Source organism: Lampetra fluviatilis, chromosome 62, assembly GCF_964198595.1.
Source record: "Lampetra fluviatilis chromosome 62, kcLamFluv1.1, whole genome shotgun sequence".
NCBI lineage: Eukaryota > Metazoa > Chordata > Hyperoartia > Petromyzontiformes > Petromyzontidae > Lampetra > Lampetra fluviatilis.
In genome coordinates this window covers 5,704,679-5,723,844 of record NC_136336.1, presented here as the reverse complement: position 1 = coordinate 5,723,844, position 19,166 = coordinate 5,704,679, and the positions used below count along the sequence as shown (strand labels likewise).

The window sequence follows — 19,166 nt, the reverse complement described above, 5'->3', positions numbered from 1 at the left end:
CCGCCCGGCTGTCTGGGCCACGCAAAATAAAAATAAAATAAATCTCGAAAATTTTTTTATTTCGCCGCGATTCGCTGCAAGCCTCAGGTTAGGAAATCTGCGCGTTCGCGAACTCCGCCGAGAAGAAAATATTATTCGGCGCAAAAATTGAGAAAGCGTCGCGTTGGGTCGATTTTGTCACGAATTTTTTTTTAAAAATCAGACGGTGTGGAAAAGCGTAAAACAGTAAAGGTGTCAACATTTAAGGCGGCAGGCTGCCGCTGTTCGTTAACACGCGCACCTCGGAGCAATAAGGGACCTGGGTTCGATTCCCGAATGGGGGCGCCTTTGAACATAGACTTTGTGCGCTCTCTCCCCTATTCTGCAATGCGGGTTTCTCCGGGTTCTCCAATTTCCTCCCATCGATAAATAAAACAAACATCAACAGCAGCCGCCGTTCCCCACTAGGTTGGCGGTGACGTCACCGCGGCGCTCGTGCCAGGCTAGGTGCACTTTAAGGACACGCGAAGTGTCGAACGCCCGCTGGCAGGAGGTCACGGGACAGACCCAGCAGGTGCCACGGGTCGAAATGAAAACAGAACACACGCACGCACACACGGTAACGCAACCGCTACCAGCCAAACATCCCAATGTGATAAAAAATGTCGCCGCAATGTTTACTCGATTGGGATTTACGCACGGAGCCTCCCTCTGCGGAGAAAACCCTTGGCAGGACCCTCCTGCAAATGAGTCTTGAGACTCGGTGACGCTTCTCCCGAGTAAACAAGCCTTCTAACTAAAGAAAAGAAACATTTTATTCAACGTAACATAGTCTTCTGTTTCCACCTCCGCTCAATAATGAATTTGGTGTAATGTGCGCGGCACGCTTCGTCAGTGAGTCACGCGCAAAATTGCAAACCTCTCGGCATCTTAATTGCACGGCAATTTGAATTCGAGTCGCCCGCTCGTCTTCCCCGTGGTTCCGCAAACGTCACAATTGTTGTTGTGATGAGGGTTGAAAGTTCTCGCAAGGGGTTTATCGTTCGAGGGAAACTCTGGTGAGTCGGCAGCAGGCATCCGTGGAGAGGTGATGTCACGGCAGAGCCGCAGTGGAGAGGTGTTTACTCCTTGGCTAGGTATACAGGAGGTCCCGTGGTTTCGATCCCGACCCTGACGCCTGCTGTATATTTGTAGTTTGCGTGTCTCTCTCTCTCTCTCCGTGGTGAGATGCTAACTGCCTCGCGTGGTATACAGGAGATCGTGGGTTCGACCCCGACCCTGATGCCTGCTGTATATTTGTAGTTTGCGTGTCTCTCTCTCCGTGGTGAGATGCTAACTGCCTCGCGTGGTATACAGGAGGTCGTGGGTTCGATCCCGACCCTGACGCCTGCTGTATATTTGTAGTTTGCGTGTCTCTCTCTCCGTGGTGAGATGCTAACTGCCTCGCGTGGTATACAGGAGGTCGTGGGTTCGATCCCGACCCTGACGCCTGCTGTATATTTGGAGTTTGCGTGTCTCTCTCTCTCTGTCGTGCTCTCATTATCACAGTGGCCAGGAGATGTTAACTACCTCGCCTGGTATACAGGAGGTCGTCGTGGGTTAGATCCCGACCCTGACGCCTGCTGTATATTTGCAGTTTGTGTGTGTCTCTCTCTCATTATCACAGTGGCCAAGAGATGTTAACTACCTCGCCTGGTATCGAGGAGATCGTGGCTTCTTTTCCCACTCTGATGCATGTACATTTAGACTTCGCATGCTTTCCTTGTGGTCGCGTGGATTTTTCTCCGGATTCCTCCAGTTTTTTTCTCCACATTCATAATCAACGTGTGTTTAGAATATTTGGCTGCTTTTAAATTCCCGCGTGATAAGCAGCTTCCTTGAGCTGTCATCTGTGATGGCCAGGTCGCTTCTGAAAAAAATAGCTATATCGGAGCTCAATAAGCCCTACATCGTAAAATAACATAATATACTTTTAGTTTCACAGATGTAAACGGTGGGACATCGCATTGAATCGAATTCTTTTTGACGCCATGAACGAGAAAGATTTCTTTCCATTTAAAGCTTTCGTGACTGCAGGGATTCATATTCTTGGTTCTTTCGGTAAGGTTATTTTATTATTTCCCTTCTACGTGACTTTACCGAAAGAACCATGAACGAGAAATATTTCGTTTTGTCACGGCCGCGCGGGTTCTAGCGGCCCGTACCGCTCAGCTCTCCGTGTCGTTTCTGCGCAGCGCACATGTCACGTCTCGTCCTGAACAGCTCCATCCCCACGGAAGGAACTCCCAGAGCGTCGAGAGAGACGACGGGGACATCAATGCGCGCTCCGACCTGAGAGCGCACCAGGGATAAAAAAAAAAAATGTGCACGAATTTTTATCGGCGGCGCGATTTTTAGAAAAAAAAAATTTACATTTCAAAACACAAAGCGTGGACTGGCAGCAGTGTCCCTACCTCGTACGTGTGACGGCTGCTTTAGCGCGCGCGTGCGAGACATTCAATAAAAAAAACGCACCAAAATAGAATTCGCTTACTTCCCCGCAACGGAATCAATTAAAGCAATTGCTCATCCGTTCGTGGGGGTGCTAGAAATGAACGCGAAGATTTCAACGCGGTTGGAATTTTTGTTCAATCGTTTATTCGTTACTATTCTTTTTTTACGTTCAGCAAAGTGGCGTATAGAACACAGCGGGGCTACGTGGGCGTCGAGGGACGTGTGGACATCGGTTCAATGCTTGTCTCCAACACCAAGCAGTGGGGGGGGGGGCGGGGGGGGGTGCATCGGCGGGCATGAATGACGAAGGGACAAGCGAGGAGAGTGGGGAACGCGTTTCGCTGGGCGCGTTCATCGAGGGGGAAGGAGCGATGGGAATGAAAGTGGCGCGCGCGTGCCGAGCGCGTTAATGCGTCGTGAGATCGGGGGGGGGGGCGGTGGGGGGCGACGGCCTTGGGAAAGTTTTTCATCCAGCAGTGGATTGATCATGGCTGCTGCTGCTGCTGATGATGATGATGATGAAAGTGGCGAAGACAGCACACACATCTTCTCTCGTGAACTGATTGATTTTTTTCTAAACAAAAATATTTCTCAGCTGGGTAACAGTCGAGTTTGTTTTTATTATTTAATGGATAACACCCGCCGATGAAAAATGAAGAATCGCACGTTTTCATAAATGTGTTATGGCAACGTCGCAGCAACGGATACCTTATTGATGTCCGTATTTTTATACGTGTTGGTTTAGTTTCAGTCGTGTTTATATTTTGTGCTCGGCCTTTGACGACACGTCTATTCATCGATTGAAATCCGTGCGGCACCCATCAAATCGCATTTCGTACCAGTCGACTTTCCCCCATCCATACAGCCTGCGGGAGACCCAAACATCATCCAGAGGAGCTCTCATTCCCTTCCTCTTCCTTCCACTCGCCCCTCCGCTCCATCCCATCCCTCGCGAGCGCCACGGTGGCTCGGAGATGTTAACTACCTCGCCTGGTATATAGGAGGTCGTGGATTCGATCCAGACGCTGACGCCTGCTGCTGGAAATTTGAAGTTTGCGTGTCTCTCTCTCTCTCTCTCATCATCATCACGGTGGCTAGGAGATGTTAACTACCTCGCCTGGTATACAGGAGGTCGTGGGTTCGATCCCGACCCTGACGCCTTTTCTATATTTGGAGTTTGCGTGTCTCTCTCTCTCATCATCATCACGGTGGCTATGAGATGTTAACTACCTCGTCTGGTGTGCAGGAGGCCGTGGATTCGATCCAGACGCTGACGCCTGCTGCTGGAAATTTGAAGTTTGCGTGTCTCTCTCTCTCTCTCATCGTCATCACGGTGGCTAGGAGATGTTAACTACCTCGCCTGGTGTAGAGGAGGTCTTCGGTTCGATCCCGACGCTGACGCCTGCTGCTGGAAATTTGGAGTTTGCGCGTCTCTCTCCCTCCCCGTGGTCGCGTGGATTTTTCTCCGGGTCCTCAGGTTTTTTCCCTCCACGTTTAGAATTTACGTCACGCGCTGAGGGTATTCGGTCGCCATAAATCTCCACGTGATGATGATGAATCCACTTTGTTGAGCTGCCGTTATTTGCGATTGCCAGGGTCGCGTCTGGAAATGAGTCACGATGCAGCTCTGTGGGGCCTTGCTTGGTTTAAATAAAAAATAAAAAAATTTGGTTATTTCGGTAAAGTCACGTCGAGGGGAAATTATAAAATAATAAAAATATAAAACAATTAAATTCTCACGACGTTTCTACTGCAACGCAAGCAATCATCATCAGGTGTGAAAACCACAGCAAGAATTTTTTTGAAAAAAATTGCGGAATTTTCTGAACGTCAGCACCACGGACAGCAACTGGCGGTTGTTCAGACGGACGAGTCCATCTACGCTCGGAACGGAGGAGGGGGGTGAGAAAGAGAATGGAATGCGGTCTGAAAGTCTCCGTAAGCGTGAACAAAATCAATTAAGACCGCATTCCAATCTCCTTCTCCACCCCCCCTCCGTTCCGAGCATAGATGGACTCGTACATCTGAACAACCGCCAGTTGCTGTCCGTGGTGCTGACGTTCAGAAAAAAACGCTATTTTTTTCAAATTTTCTTGCTGTGGTTTTCACACCTGATGATGATTGCTTGTGTTGCAATCGAAACGTCGTGAGAATTTTATTGTTTTATTTTATTATTATTTCCCTTCTACGTGACTTTACCGAAAGACCCAAAAAAATATTAATCCCTGCAGTCACGAAAGCTTTCAATCGAAAGAAAAAAAATGTTTAAATATTTCAGGCGGGCGGGGGGGGTGGAGGAAATTGTGGGCACTCTGTCCCCGCTTACGTGGGGACGGCGAGCATGAGAGTTTCAATGGGGGGCAAAGGGAGGGGGGGGATAGCAAAAGTAAGGGGGGGGGTAAAGGGACCGGGGAACGAGTGAGGATGGAGGGGAGGAGGGGTAGGGTAAGAACTTGATAAGCCACCGCTTCGTCGAGATATCATTTGTGGTGGCGAGGTGGCTTCTGAAAAAGAAGTTGATAGCTCTGTGGGCCTTATCTGGTTAGGAACAAATGTTTGTTTCGCTTTATCCGCACATATTTTGTAAGTGATGTTGACATTTCCCTCTATACTTTACACTGCTTACGTGTCATTGTGTCGCTCGTTGTCACGTTCTCACCCCGTGCCCCTACTTGAGACATCTGTGAAATAAGAGAGCTTCAATACCCATCGGATTCCTCCTCCTCATCCTCCCGCGTGAATGAAGATTCTCAAATGTTGACTCGAAGCTTTCGTAACCGCAGGAATTCAAACTCTTTGGGTCTGTCGGTAAAGTCTCGTAGATAGGAAAAAAAATATTCTTATTTGATTATTCTTCTATCTACGTGACTGTACCGTATGACCCAAAGAAAATAAAGATTCTCAGTCTGAACTTGCGAACCTTATAACCCTCTGACCACCGGAGCCCGCCAACCCCGTCTGAGCCGTGACATGCGCTGGCCAGGCCCTGTTTGTGCGTTACGTGACCCCCCCCCCACTGCCCACCCACTAACCCCCCCCGCTGCCCCCCCTCCCCCACTGCCCCCGCCACTACCCCCCCCTCCCCGCCCCCTCCAGAAGACGCTAGCCGTCGAAAGAAGCGGCGGGCGGTTCGCCCGGCGTTCATGTCAAGCCGGCGCAGGAGCCGCGCGGTGCTCTACCACCTATCGGGCCACCTGCAGAACAAGGAGAGCAAGGGCAAGCTGAAGATCAACAACGTGAGTGTGGAGGGAGGGGGGGGCTATGCACGGTGATTTACACTGTACGGGGGGGGGGGGGCGGTGGCAAGGAGATTGTTGCAACCGCAGCGCTGTGATGGTTACGGTCGCTGGGAAGTTCGTGCTCGTTATGCAGACGGACCACGGTGACCTCGCTGATTGCGTCAAGGAGCGTTGGGCCATCACGGGAACTCCGGTCGTCCTTCCCCCCCCCCGCACCTAGGATTAGCACGCCTGGCTACGTACGGTGCGAAAGAAGTTCAACATACAGACATAGACTCACACAGAGACCCATAGACTCACACATGGACGCATAGACTCACACAGAGACCCATAGACTGACACAGAGACCCATAGACTCACACAAAGATCCATAGACTCACACATGGACCCATAGACTCACACAGAGACCCATAGACTCACACAGAGACCTATAAACTCACACAGAGACCCATAGACTCACACAGAGACCCATAGACTCGCACAGAGACCCATAGACTCGCACAGAGACCCATAGACTCACACAGAGACCCATAGACTCACACAGAGACCTATAAACTCACACAGAGACCCATAGACTCACACAGAGACCCATAGACTCACACAGAGACCAATAGACGCACACAGAGACCCATAGACTCACACAGAGACCTATAAACTCACACAGAGACCCATATACTCACACAGAGACCCATAGACTCACACATGGACCCATAGACTCACACAGAGACCCATAAACTCACACAGAGATCCATAGACTCACACAGAGACCCATAGACTCACTCACACAGAGACCCACAGACTCACACAGAGACCCATAGTTTGTTGTCCTTCCCCCCGCACCTCCGATTAGCGCGGCTGGCTACGTACGGCGCGAAAGAAGTTCAACGCACGCACATTTGATTTGCAGTCCCAAATAAAATAGTGGATGAAACGCCACCTCCCCCCCCCCCCCTCTGCACCTCGTCCCCACATCTCTCTTTTCGTTGTTGTCTAAGCTATATTTACACGCAAGCCCGTCAACCGCACGGCAGCGGCGTTGGTTCAATGACAAGCAAACCATGCACCGGCTTTCGACATCCGTCGCCTGAATCACCACTGGTGTTGTTGTGTGTTGTGTGTGTGTGAGCCGCTCGGTGTTCAAAGGCACAGGGGATCTGTAAGAATGACAAATCCGCTCGATGCGCGCGCGAGCGCGTGTGTGTGCTATTTTATTTGTTGCTGTTCTTTAGGTAAAGTCACGTAGAATGGAAATAATAAAATGATAAAAATAAAACATTAGAAATTAATTATTGTAGAATGAAAATAATGAAATAAAAAATAAAAACCCATAATAAAATCATTATTTTATTATGTTTTATTTTTATTACTTTATTATTGCCATAATAAAATAAACCATAATAAAATCATTATTTTCTTATGTTTTATTTTTATTACTTTATTATTTCCATTCTAATAATGAAATAATAAAAATAAACCATAATAGAATAATTACTTTATTATGTTTTATTTTTATTACTTCATTATTTCCATTCTACGTGACTTTACCGAAAGAACCAAGAAGATGAATCCCTGCAGTCACGAAAGCTTTAAATCGAAATTTTTTGCTGTTCTGTTTGGGTACATCCTCTCCCCCCCCCCTCCCCTGTCACGTTCCCAATCGTCGCCCCTACGAGGGGAGGTAGGGGGCAGGGAGCCCAGCCACCTTTGGCTGGTCCTTATCCCGAGGGCAGCTGGCCCCTGGGTTTATTGCTCGCAGGGAGGGAGCTGTGTGTGTGTGTGTGTTTTTTTCCCCATTCTGAATCGGGCTTTTGTGTGTAAAAAAAATAGATATACAAACCTGTCAACCCCTTATCAGCACCCTACCTTATTACAGACCAATTCAGACAGCATTGGTCACCCCGTGTCCCTTATACACCTCAACGTTCGTCCTACAACATCCCATCACGAGGGAGAAACACAAACAAATGGAAAAAAAATGTTCGCCCGTATTGGAACGGCTGTACGTCGCGTGGACCTGAAAACTCAATTTCCCTGTACAAGAATACGGGGTAAACCGTGATGGGTTCTTTCGCACGCGAGAGAGAGAGACGCTCCACGGGATTTTTTTAAGGAGCGGTTTCCAGAATCGGAATCAGAATATTAATTTTGACTTGGAGGAATCCGATGAGCTGTGAAGCTCTTTCTCGCCGATGTCCAGTAGGCGGTCGGGTCAGCAGGTTCAGCAAGTTCTGCTTTATATTCTTGGGTTTTTTTCGGTAAAGTCACGAAGGTAAAAAAATTAAAATTAAAATTAATAAAAGTAAAATAAAATAAAAAATAAAATAAAAATCACGACGTTTCGGAGGCAACACAAGCTTCCGTCTTCAGATGGAACCGTCACAGCACGCTCGCTGTATCAAGTAAAAAAAAAAATCCTTGCAGTCACGAAAGCTTCAAATCTAGAAATAAGTTCTGCTTTCTCCTTTCCCCGCAGAGGGTGCTACGCGAACAGCTGGTGCTGCCGGAGTACAAGGTGGCGACGGTGCAGAAGTCCAGATTCATCTTGCTTCACTACGCCACCTTCAAGGGTAACCCAGTGCCTCACCAGCTGTGCCCCGAGGCCTACAGCGACGCAAGTGGAGAGAGACGGAGAGAGACGGAGAGAGACGGAGAGAGACGGAGAGAGACGGAGAGAGACGGAGAGAGACGGAGAGAGACGGAGAGAGACGGAGAGAGAGCGAACGAGCGGCACCTGCCAGGGACAAAACTTGACACGTTGGGCGGAGTGTGGACTGGAGTGCGCTAGCCAATCAGACGCTAGCGCAACCGCTAGCCCAAATTAACTAGCCAACCAGACGTTAGCCCTACTGCTAACCCAATTAAACCAGCCAAACAGACACTAGCTCTGTCGCTAACCCGGACAATCTAGCCAACCAGACGCTAGCTCTATCACTAGCCCTAACAGACTGGCAAATCAGAAGAGAACTAGACACAAAGCCCTATCGCTGGCCCTAACAAACTGGCCAATCACACGTTAACTAGACACTAGCGCTATCACGAGCCCTAACTAACCAATCAGACACTGTGGCCCTGCGTCTATTCCTAACAGCCGACCGGAGCATCCTCCGGCGCTTTGCTATTTTTATCTTTTTGTCTTCATCCCCCGATCACTCGTAATCCTGACGCTTCTTGAAAAGACGTTCCAGGCTTGGGAGATTCCATTGGGCGGTTCGCGCTGCCTGAAATGAAGGTCATCTCTCTATGAGTGGTAAATTTGGCCAGCGGTTTAAATTGTAGCCAAGAGGCTAGAACCTTGAAGCGTTTAGTCGAACGCTCGCAGCGATTCAATGTCTCCCATTGGGGGAGTGCGTAATTCTCCCCACCAATATTGTCAGGTTGGCCAATCGGTGACCTCGGTTAATCTTGTTATGTAGACACGGATAGCCAATTGACATACTGCGTCAACCCATAACGGTTTACTCCATATTCTGGTACAGGGAAATTGAGTTCCCAGGTCCATACGGCGTACAGCCGTTTTAATGCGGGCAACACAAATGTTTGTCTATTTGTTTGTGTTTCTCCATTGTGATGGGACTTTGTAGGATGAACGTTGAGATCTATAAGGGCACGGGTGACCAATACGGTCTGAAGTGGTATGTAATAAGGGTTGACATATATGAATTACGTACCATATTCTTGGTTCTTTCGGTAAAGTCACGTAGAAGGGAAATAATAAAATAATATATAATAATATAAATAATGTAAATAATAAAATAATTGTGCTGTTTTCTTTTTCTCTATTTATATTACTTTATTATTTCCCTTCTACGTGACTTTACTGAAAGAACCAAGAATATGAATCCCTGCAGTCACGAAAGCTTTAAATCCAAATTTACCATGTTGGGTGTTTCTCAGTGCACTGCTTTAACAGCGTTACCAAATAATTGTAGTCGGAATCTTCATTCACACTCGTTAATTAAATGTAGTCTCGTCAGTCAGCCACGTGTCGGTCTTTGGTGCGAAGCCATAGTCTAGTGGTGATGGCGGTGACGGTGGTGGTGATTGTAGTTGTGGTGGTGGTGGGGAGCGGTAGTGTAGCTGTAAGCACGCTGCACTACGAGCCCGGCGACCCGAGTTCAATTCCAGCCCACGGCCAACCCCAGTGACGTTAATTAGAACCGGTTCCTGGACCTCCCCTAGGTCGACTCACGTCTCAAATGAGTACCTGGTGCGGTGTAGAAACATCGCCACTGGCGGTCAGGCGTGGTGCTGGCCACCCACTCCGTCGTGTCCCGTTCCGGCCTTCATAGGTGCTACTTGCTAACAGCACTTGCCCCAGCAGTCTGTCAAGGTTATACGGGGGATCTTTGTTGTTTGTTGGTGGTCGTGGTATTGGTGCGCAGTCATGGTCTGGTGCTGGTGGTGCTAGTGGTGGTGCTGGTGCTGTTGGTGCTGGTGGTGGTGCTGGTGGTGGTGCTGGTGCTGTTGGTGCTGGTGGTGGTGCTGGTGGTGGTGCTGTTGGTGCTGGTGGTGGTGCTGGTGGTGGTGCTGGTGCTGTTGGTGCTGGTGGTGGTGCTAGTGGTGGTGCTGGTGCTGTTGGTGCTGGTGGTGGTGCTGGTGGTGCTGGTGGTGCTGGTGATGCTGGTGGTGCTGGTGGTGGTGCTGGTGCTCGTGGTGGTGCTGGTGGTGGTGGTGCTGGTGGTGCTGGTGGTGGTGGTGCTGGTGCTGGTGGTGGTGCTGGTGGTGCTGGTGGTGGTGGTGCTGGTAGTGCTGGTGGTGGTGCTGGTGGTGCTGGTGGTGGTGGTGGTGCTGGTGGTGCTGGTGCTGCTGGTAGTGCTGGTGGTGCTGGTAGTGCTGGTGGTGGTGCTGGTGGTGCTGGTGGTGGTGCTGGTGGTGCTGGTGGTGCTGGTGGTGGTGGTGCTGGTGGTGCTGGTGGTGCTGGTGGTGGTGCTGGTGGTGCTGGTGGTGGTGCTGGTGGTGCTGGTGGTGGTGCTGGTGGTGCTGGTGGTGGAGCTGGTGGTGCTGGTGGTGCTGGTGGTGGTGGTGGTGGTGCTGGTGGTGCTGATGGTGGTGCTGGTGGTGGTGGTGCTGGTGGTGCTGATGGTGGTGGTGCTGGTGGTGCTGGTGCTGGTGGTGCTGGTGGTGGTGCTGGTGCTGGTGGTGGTGCTGGTGGTGCTGGTGCTGGTGGTGGTGCTGGTGGTGCTGGTGGTGGTGGTGCTGGTGGTGGTGCTGGTGCTGCTGGTGGTGGTGCTGGTGGTGGTGGTGGTGCTGGTGGTGCTGGTGGTGCTGGTGGTGGTGCTGGTGGTGGAGTTGGTGATGCTGGTGGTGCTGGTGGTGGTGGTGCTGGTGGTGCTGGTGGTGCTGGTGGTGATGCTGGTGGTGCTGGTGGTGCTGGTGGTGATGCTGGTGGTGCTGGTGGTGGTGGTGCTGGTGGTGCTGGTGGTGCTGGTGGTGATGCTGGTGGTGGTGGTGCTGGTGGTGGTGGTGCTGGTGGTGCTGGTGGTGCTGGTGCTGGTGGTGGTGGTGCTGGTGGTGCTGGTGGTGCTGGTGGTGATGCTGGTGGTGCTGGTGGTGGTGGTGCTGGTGGTGCTGGTGGTGATGCTGGTGGTGGTGGTGCTGGTGGTGGTGGTGCTGGTGCTGGTGGTGCTGGTGGTGGTGCTGGTGGTGCTGGTGGTGCTGGTGGTGGTGGTGGTGCTGGTGGTATTGGGGGGTAAGAAGTCAAAGTCTTCATCACAATTGGTGATCTTCATCCTCTGGTGGCCACCGTCGGCTAAAATAAACCGAAACGCTTCGCTGACGAATATTTTTTCGGTGCTAATTTCAATCAACGGAAATTAACACCCCGATCCTCACACTTGACGGCAGGTTCTCAGAAACACAGGCGGAATGATAATGAGGTCGGTCTTATTTTTAACTCGACTATAAAAGTGCCCAAAAAGGATTTCCTTTTAGAGCACCAACGTAGCAACCAAGTACATGAGAATGCCTATAATCAACCGCTGTGCAGGACCCATTTTCAAGATAAATTCGTGGTCGGTGCGGCAAATGCCTGTTCCGCTTAGGACAAATATATACTCCATAGAACATTCGACTCATTTGTCAATCACACCGTGGCCCGTAAAGGAAAAAAATATATAAAAGGTGACATTTTGAGCTAGTGCCCTTATTCATAGCACACGTATAGGGGAGGTCTTTCTGTCAGAGGGGCCTATGAAAGCCTCTCTATGCGTACGATAAGATAGACAAGAGAACTGATTGAGGTTAAATGAAGGGGTGAGACTGGCTCGGGTTAGGAAACGTAACACGATTGTGCCAAACCGTTCCTAGTTCAGCACACCGGTTGTGTGTTGGAGAGTAAACCCACCACGACATTTACAATTATAGTGTAGTGTATAGTGTAGTGTATCGTGTAGTGTATAGTGTAGTGTATAGTGTAGAATACTAGTTCAGCACACCGGTTGTGTGTTGGAGAGTAAACCCACCACGACATTTACAATTATAGTGCAGTGTATAGTGTAGTGTATCGTGTAGTGTATAGTGTAGTGTATAGTGTAGTATACTACCATCATTGGAACCTCATTTGCCAGTAAAAAATATGACAATTGTTTTTTTACCCTTCTATCTGGCAACAAAACTGACACCTTTTTTTACAAGGAGTCATGTTTACATAGACCACAATACCTGCAGTCATAATGCAAACAAAAAAAACATAACTCTGATAATGTGCACTGTCCTTGAAGTTGATTGGTCCACACCCGAGACAGCTTTCCTTAGAGCCTAGTCTCACATGGGTTGGACCAGCACACCGGTTATGTGTTGGAGAGTAAACCCACCACGACATTTACAATTCGAGTGGCGTGACGTTTCGCCGGTATAATTACAACAACAACCAGCATCATCAGGAGGACAGCCAGAGTTGTGGAGTCATGCTAGTTGCGGTGTGGCGGGTGATCACAGCGTGACGGTCGATACAAGAGTGACAAGGAGGTGACTGAAGGTGATGAGTGACCGGAATGATATTAGTGCTGGACCGTCAGTCAACCCAAATGTCGAGTGGTGGCGCAGTGGTTAGCGCACTGCACTGTGGACTTGGTAGCCTGAGTTTTATCCCCGGCCACGCTAACATCGGTGACAAGCGCGATACGTGAACTGATCCTTGGCACTCGCCACAAAGACAAAGATCCCCAGTATAGCCTTTAACAGACTGTTGTGGCAAGTGCTGTTAGCGAGAACCTGTGAAGACGAGGGGGTGGGTGGTCAGCACCACGCCCGGCCGCCTTTGTCTCCCCAGTGGCGGTGATGTTTACTACACACCGCACCCATCCCAGCAACTTTGCTCGGGCCTTCATCCAGCAATGGATTAACAGCAACAAACATCTACGAAGAACATTAAAGGCATACAATACGATGCTTGCTTCTGTTTTTCAAACTAATCTAAAATCGGAGCGATCGCTTGCTTTCTCGTTCCTTCTGGAACACGTGGTCTGTCTGCTGGATAATTGCAGAAATCCGCGACCGCTTAAGGAGGGCACACATTTTTTTTTATTCACGATCAACATAATTGAATTGACAAAAAAAAATAAGCAACGCCACCCACCTGGCTGTGACACATCACGACGCATTAATTGAATTGCTAAAAAAATATATATATTCTGACAAATAATTATTTGCCGGGTCTGCAGAGGCGAGCGCCAATCTTCGACAGGTAAACTGCACGAATCGAGAGGGAAGATGAACACAAACATATATAGACAGTGCAGCATGTGAAGGCGTTAGGGTGAGCGAGCGGTGGTGTAGTGGTTAGCGCTTTGCTGCGCTACGAACCTGGGGACCTGGGTTCGATTCCCGCTCATGGCCAACACCAGTGACGTGAATTAGAACCGGTTCCTGAGCCTCCCCTAGGTCGACTCAGCCTCAAATGAGTACCTGGTAGCGGTGTGTAGTAAACATCGCCACTGGGGAGACAAAGGCGGCCGGGCGTGGTGCTGGCCACCCTCCCCCTCGTGGTGCCGTGCCGGCCTTCATAGTTGCTCGCCAACAGCACTTGCCCCTACGGTCCGTTACAGGCTATACGGGGGGGGGGGGGGGTGGGATCTTTATCTTTATCTTTGCAGCTGGTGTTGACCGCGGGGCGGTCGAGACGTGGGCAGGACAACGGTGCAAACATGGCACAGAGAACCATCCCGCGAACGCGACTCGAGAAACGCCGCGAATTGTGTGTCATCTCTCCCCTCCACCACCCGACCCCGCCAATGCGCTTACCCCCGCCCGCCCGCCCGCCCGCCCGCCTCAGCCGGCTGGGACTGGCTGACCTTGCTGGCGACCTTCTACGTGGCTCTCACGGTGCCCTACAACGTCTGCTTCGTGGGCAAGGAGGACAAGCCCGTGCCGTCCCGCATCACCATCGTCAGCGACATCGCCGTCGAATTCCTCTTCATCACGGGTCCGTTGATGCACTTTGACCCCCTCCCCTCTTCTCGCGGTAGTCGCCTCCCGACTACCGCGTTGCTGCTGCTGATGCTGCTGCTGCTGCTCGATTACTTTACCCCCCCCCCCTTCTCCACTCATGGCTGTCGGACCATCGCGGTTCACGGCCTCGAATTCACGCGCAGGGAGATTGAGTTTTGCAGGTCCATACGGCGAGCAGCCGTTTCAATACGGCGCCACAACAACAACAACAAATATCTCTGTTGACTTATTTGTTTGTGTGTTTCGCTCTTGTGGATGGGACTTTGGAGGATGAACGTTGAGATTGATAAGGGGCACGGGGTGACCAATAAGGTCTGATCTCAATTTCGGAGATTTCGTGACTGCAGGAATTATTATTTGGTTCTTTCGGTAAAGTCACGTATAAAGATAAAATAATAAATTAAATAATAGCATACTACGACGTTTTGCAATCGAAACGTCGTAGTATGCTATTATTGAATTTATTATTTTATCTTTATACGTGACTTTACCGAAAGAACCAAAGAATAAGGTCTGAATTTACACCATTGGAACCTCCTTTGCCAGTAGCAAAATATGACTCCTTGTAAAAAATGTGTCGGTTTTGTTGCCAGATTAAAGGGTAAAAAAAACAATTATCATATTTTGCTACTGGCAAAGGAGGTTCCAATGGTGTAAATGCTTATCCCAGAGCTCTCATACTCTGTATGGTGCATTGTCTTTGAGTTGTGCGCCTTTTGGCGTCATCTGGTCCAACACCATGTGAGACTAGGCTCTAGGAAAAGCTGTCTCGGGTGTGGACCAATCAATTTCAAGGACAATGCACATTATCAGAGTTATGTTTTTTGTTTGCATTTCGACCGCGAGTATTGTGGTCAATGCAAACATGACTCCTTGTCAAAAAGGTGTCAGTTTTGTTGCCAGATAGAAGGGTAAAAAAACTATTATCAAGGTCTGAATTGGTCTGTAATAAGGTAGGGCACTGATAAGGGGTTGACAGGTATGCACTATACACTACGATACACTACACTAACCTACACTACCATACAATACACTATTATACACTACACTCCACACTACACGACCATACCTGTCAACCCATACGATTTAACCCGTATTCTTGTACAGGCAAATTGAGTTTTCAGGTCCAGCCGTTTCGATAAGGCAACAAAAATCTGGTTTAATTTGTGTTTTCCCCTTGTGATGGGATGAACGTTGAGATTTATAATGGAACGGGGTGGCCAATAAAGTCTGAATTGGTCTGTAACAAGGTAGGGCACTGATAAGTGGTTGACAGGTACGTAATAAATTTCGATTTAAAGCTTTCGTGACTGCAGGGATTCATCTTCTTGGTTCTTTCGGTAAAGTCACGTAGAAGGGAAGTAATAAAATAATACAAATAAAACATAATAAAATAATTCTCACGACGTTTCGGCCACAACGCAAGCAGCCGTCCTCAGGTGAAGAACAGGTCTGTTGGAAAGACAGCGTCTGAATGAGCACCACCAAGCTTGGCAGCGTATATTTAAGCTGGGTTGGAGGGGGAAGGGCGCCTTGACAAAGGAATTTGATTCAGATTTTTTCCCATTAACCCTTTCTAGAAACACCTAAGAGATATTTTTTTGCATTAACCACACGTACTCGTGGCAAAACATTCAAACAAACGTGCTCTGATAATAATAATAACATTTGCGTTGTCTTTGAAACTCGATTGGCCGACGCCAGAGACAGCCTTCGTTATGGCCTAGTCTCACCCACAAGTGTTATACGACCAAAAGTCAAACAGTAGAAAGGCAAAGCGAGTATCAAAGCATCAAAAGCTCAGGTTGAGCAGTCATATCTATCCGGCACAGAAAAAAAGGTCCCAGAGATATATCTGCCTGTTTTATCACCAGAAAGGATAAAAGTCTCTTCTTACTTTTTAAATCCTTTATATTAAGTTCACTGGCTTGCTTGCTTACGACCGTGCAAATCTTTCGGTCGTTTTTTAACCCACTTCCCGTGATCCAATCGAGCTGACATTTTGCACACAGACTCGTTGTGCGTGACAATTTACTTTTCCACTTTTTAGGAAAAAAAAATGTTCATATTTAATTTAAAATACCAATGTGATAAAAATGAAACTCTTACTCAAGAAAAACAGAAATGAATAATAAAATATAACAGATGCCACGCATATAAAGGATTTATAGTGAAAAACTTTGTTTTTACGGGTTATTTTTTTCGTCAATCTGGCCCTGGCTGACGACATCATTTCTGTCGGCACCAGCTATTTACACATCGCGTGCGCCTCTTAGCCCACCCGGCCATAAGTGCATGTGCGGCGAACCCCGAATTTGGCATTCATATGGAAATGCTGCCATTTAACACAGAAACGCAATGATAATTAAATATATAAAAGATACCGAATATTTTGGGCCAAAGCAAGATTCGTACGCAGTTAAAATTCACACGCTCTGCCCTGGCATGTTTGGCACGATGGACTTGCAATCCGTTGCTAACAATAGTGCAAAATCTTCTTGGTTCTTTCGGTAAAGTCACGTAGAAGGGAAATAATAAAATAATATTATATTATTTTATTATGTTTTATTTTTTATTATTTTATTACTTCCCTTCTACGTGACTTTACCGAAAGAACCAAGAAGATGAATCCCTGCAGTCACGAAAGCTTTAAATCGAAAAATAGTGCAAAAGTTTTACAAATGCCCCCCCCCCCCCCATCGCCACCTCCTCCTCCCTCCTCTGTCCACACGTGGAGCATAAACGGGTTCACCACGCAGAAGGGCAGAGCTGCAATTGAGGTCAAAGAAGAAGATACAGTTCATGTGTGCTGGGTAAAGTGTCGGCACGAACCATATCTATCCAAGACGCCTGGTCAGTGTGTAAGAGTTGAGATAGGCCGCAAAAATAACCTCGAGAAAAGCGGTTCTGAACCTTTACTGCAGCCTGCACCATACTCTTAGTTTTTTCGGTAAAGTCACGTAGGTAAAAAAATGAAATTAAAATTAATAAAAATAAAATAATAAAAATCACGACGTTTCGGAGGCAACACAAGTCTCCGTCATCAGGTGGGACCGTCACAGCCAGATTTGCTGTATCAAGTGAGGCAGGGATTCCAAGATGCAAGTTCTTAAATACAATAAGATAATTGGTTTTTTACCCTTCTATCTGGCAACAAAACTGACACCTTTTTACAAGGAGTCATGTTTGCATAGACCGCAATACCTGCAGTCATAATACAAACAAAAGACATAACTCTGATAATGTGCACTGTCCTTGAAGTTGATTGGTACACACCCGAGACAGCTTTCCTAAGAGCCTAGTCTCACATGGGTTGAACCAGATGACGCCAAAGTTAAGGGGGAGGGGGGGGTAGCTTATCAGAATGTGGTAGCCAATGAATGGAACGTATCGGGAGGGGGGGGCGGGGCTAAAAGAGAGCACGAGGTTTAAGTAGACGTCGACGTGGACGTGTTTGTGCGCAAGCCCCTGTTGGTGCACATGATGACGTATTGGAAGGGGGGAGGGCAGGGCTCAAGTTCAAGTTAATTTTTTAGGTATAGCCCTGTGAGCCATTCGGCTCTTGAATCGGGTGCAACCGCAACAAACAAACACATGAACAAAAAACATCTTAAAGTGAATATGTGACTAAGTGCGAACAGAAAATCCAAGAAAATACAGCAATATATTGCAGGAAAAAAACACCGTGTACACCAACGCTGTGTGCAAAAATCCCAGTGGGATGCAAGTCAAAAGCCACTCCACAACAGCAGCAGGAGCATCAATCGGAGTATTATAATTTTTCAATGCACCTTTAAGATCAGCACACTAAAAGCCTGCACCACTTTGGTCCTCAGAAAGGACATCTCGCACCCCCAGGGAGTGCGTGCAAGCCCAGGTTATAAGGACCGCTGATCGAGAGCTTCTAGAGCACGGGTTCTCTCAGCCAGGGGTACGCGGACCCCCTTGCGGGGGTTACACGGGCAATGTCCCAGGGGGAAACGGGAGGTGATTTATCGATGTGTGAAATGAAATCGTGCACGAAAGTCATTGGTGAACAATCGCGTACGAATCTGCAAATGTAAAAAAAACGGCGATAAAATGTAAAAACATGCGGTAACCGAGAAAGGCATAAAATACATTTATAAACTCACTGCTTGTAAACAATGTGGTTTCCAAGGGTAACCAGCAAACGCGAACAAATACGATCACACGTGCAGAGTGTTCGTTTAAAAAAAATGGTATTATCTTGCGGTTACTTAGCTAAGTTAGGATATACCTCGCAAAATGGACAATCGGTTAAATTACACTGGTTAACACACTTTTTCTGGCATAAGGTATTCCAACGGTTTTAAGGTAATTTTGGGGTGCTGATTCCAAATCTGATCTCAGACTGATCAGCACCCTGAAATTAGTCTAAAACAGCTGCAAAAGTCCAGGCCAGAAAAAAAGTTTTTTTGTTGTTGACCAGTGTTATTGATGTTCCTTGTTCATACATTTATTTCTCAGGACCACGTTGGGTCAGCCAAGCGGGTTACTCGGTTGAAACTAAAATCAGCAAGGGGGGGGTACAAGAGTAGCCAAACAAGGTTCAGAACCAATGCTCTAGAGGGGCTATTTAGCGATCCTTTAAGTGTCAGCCCTTCTTCCTGAAGTGGCGTACAAAGAGGAGGAATCCGATGAGCAGTAAAGCTCTTTTTCACAGATTCCCAGCAAGCAAGCAAGCAAGCAACTGCAGGGCTGCGCCTTTAACCTGCTAATCCGTCGTGACGACACGTTGCCATGCGCGTGTCCCCGTGCAGACATCATCCTGAATTTCCGCACCACGTTCGTCAGCAAGTCCGGCCAAGTGGTGTACGACTCGCGGCTCATCTGCATGCACTACTCCACCACGTGGTTCTTCATCGACCTCATCGCAGCCCTGCCCTTCGACCTTCTCTTCGCGCTCAACATCACCGTGGTAAGGCCTCCCCGAGGCTTGCAACGGGCCTTCGAGCGAACCTGCACCGAGGGAGGGGAGGGATGTGG

The 19,166-nt window shown here is 48.5% G+C and overlaps 2 protein-coding genes across 3 annotated transcripts in view; one reads left to right on the top strand and one right to left on the bottom strand.

Annotated features, from left to right (window-relative positions):
• Positions 1 to 19,166, bottom strand: part of LOC144951398 (uncharacterized) — a 493,651-nt gene that overhangs the window by 344,785 nt on the left and 129,700 nt on the right. The gene's annotated exons all lie outside the window — the stretch shown is intronic.
• The window catches only part of LOC144951418 (voltage-gated delayed rectifier potassium channel KCNH8-like), an 89,531-nt gene that overhangs the window by 24,375 nt on the left and 45,990 nt on the right, over positions 1 to 19,166 (top strand). For both annotated transcript variants that reach the window (XM_078881661.1, XM_078881662.1), the window contains exons 4-7: positions 5,569 to 5,708; positions 8,185 to 8,278; positions 13,984 to 14,133; positions 18,941 to 19,098. In XM_078881661.1, the coding sequence (XP_078737787.1) occupies positions 5,569 to 5,708; positions 8,185 to 8,278; positions 13,984 to 14,133; positions 18,941 to 19,098 (542 nt within the window). The remainder of the gene's footprint in view (positions 1 to 5,568; positions 5,709 to 8,184; positions 8,279 to 13,983; positions 14,134 to 18,940; positions 19,099 to 19,166) is intronic.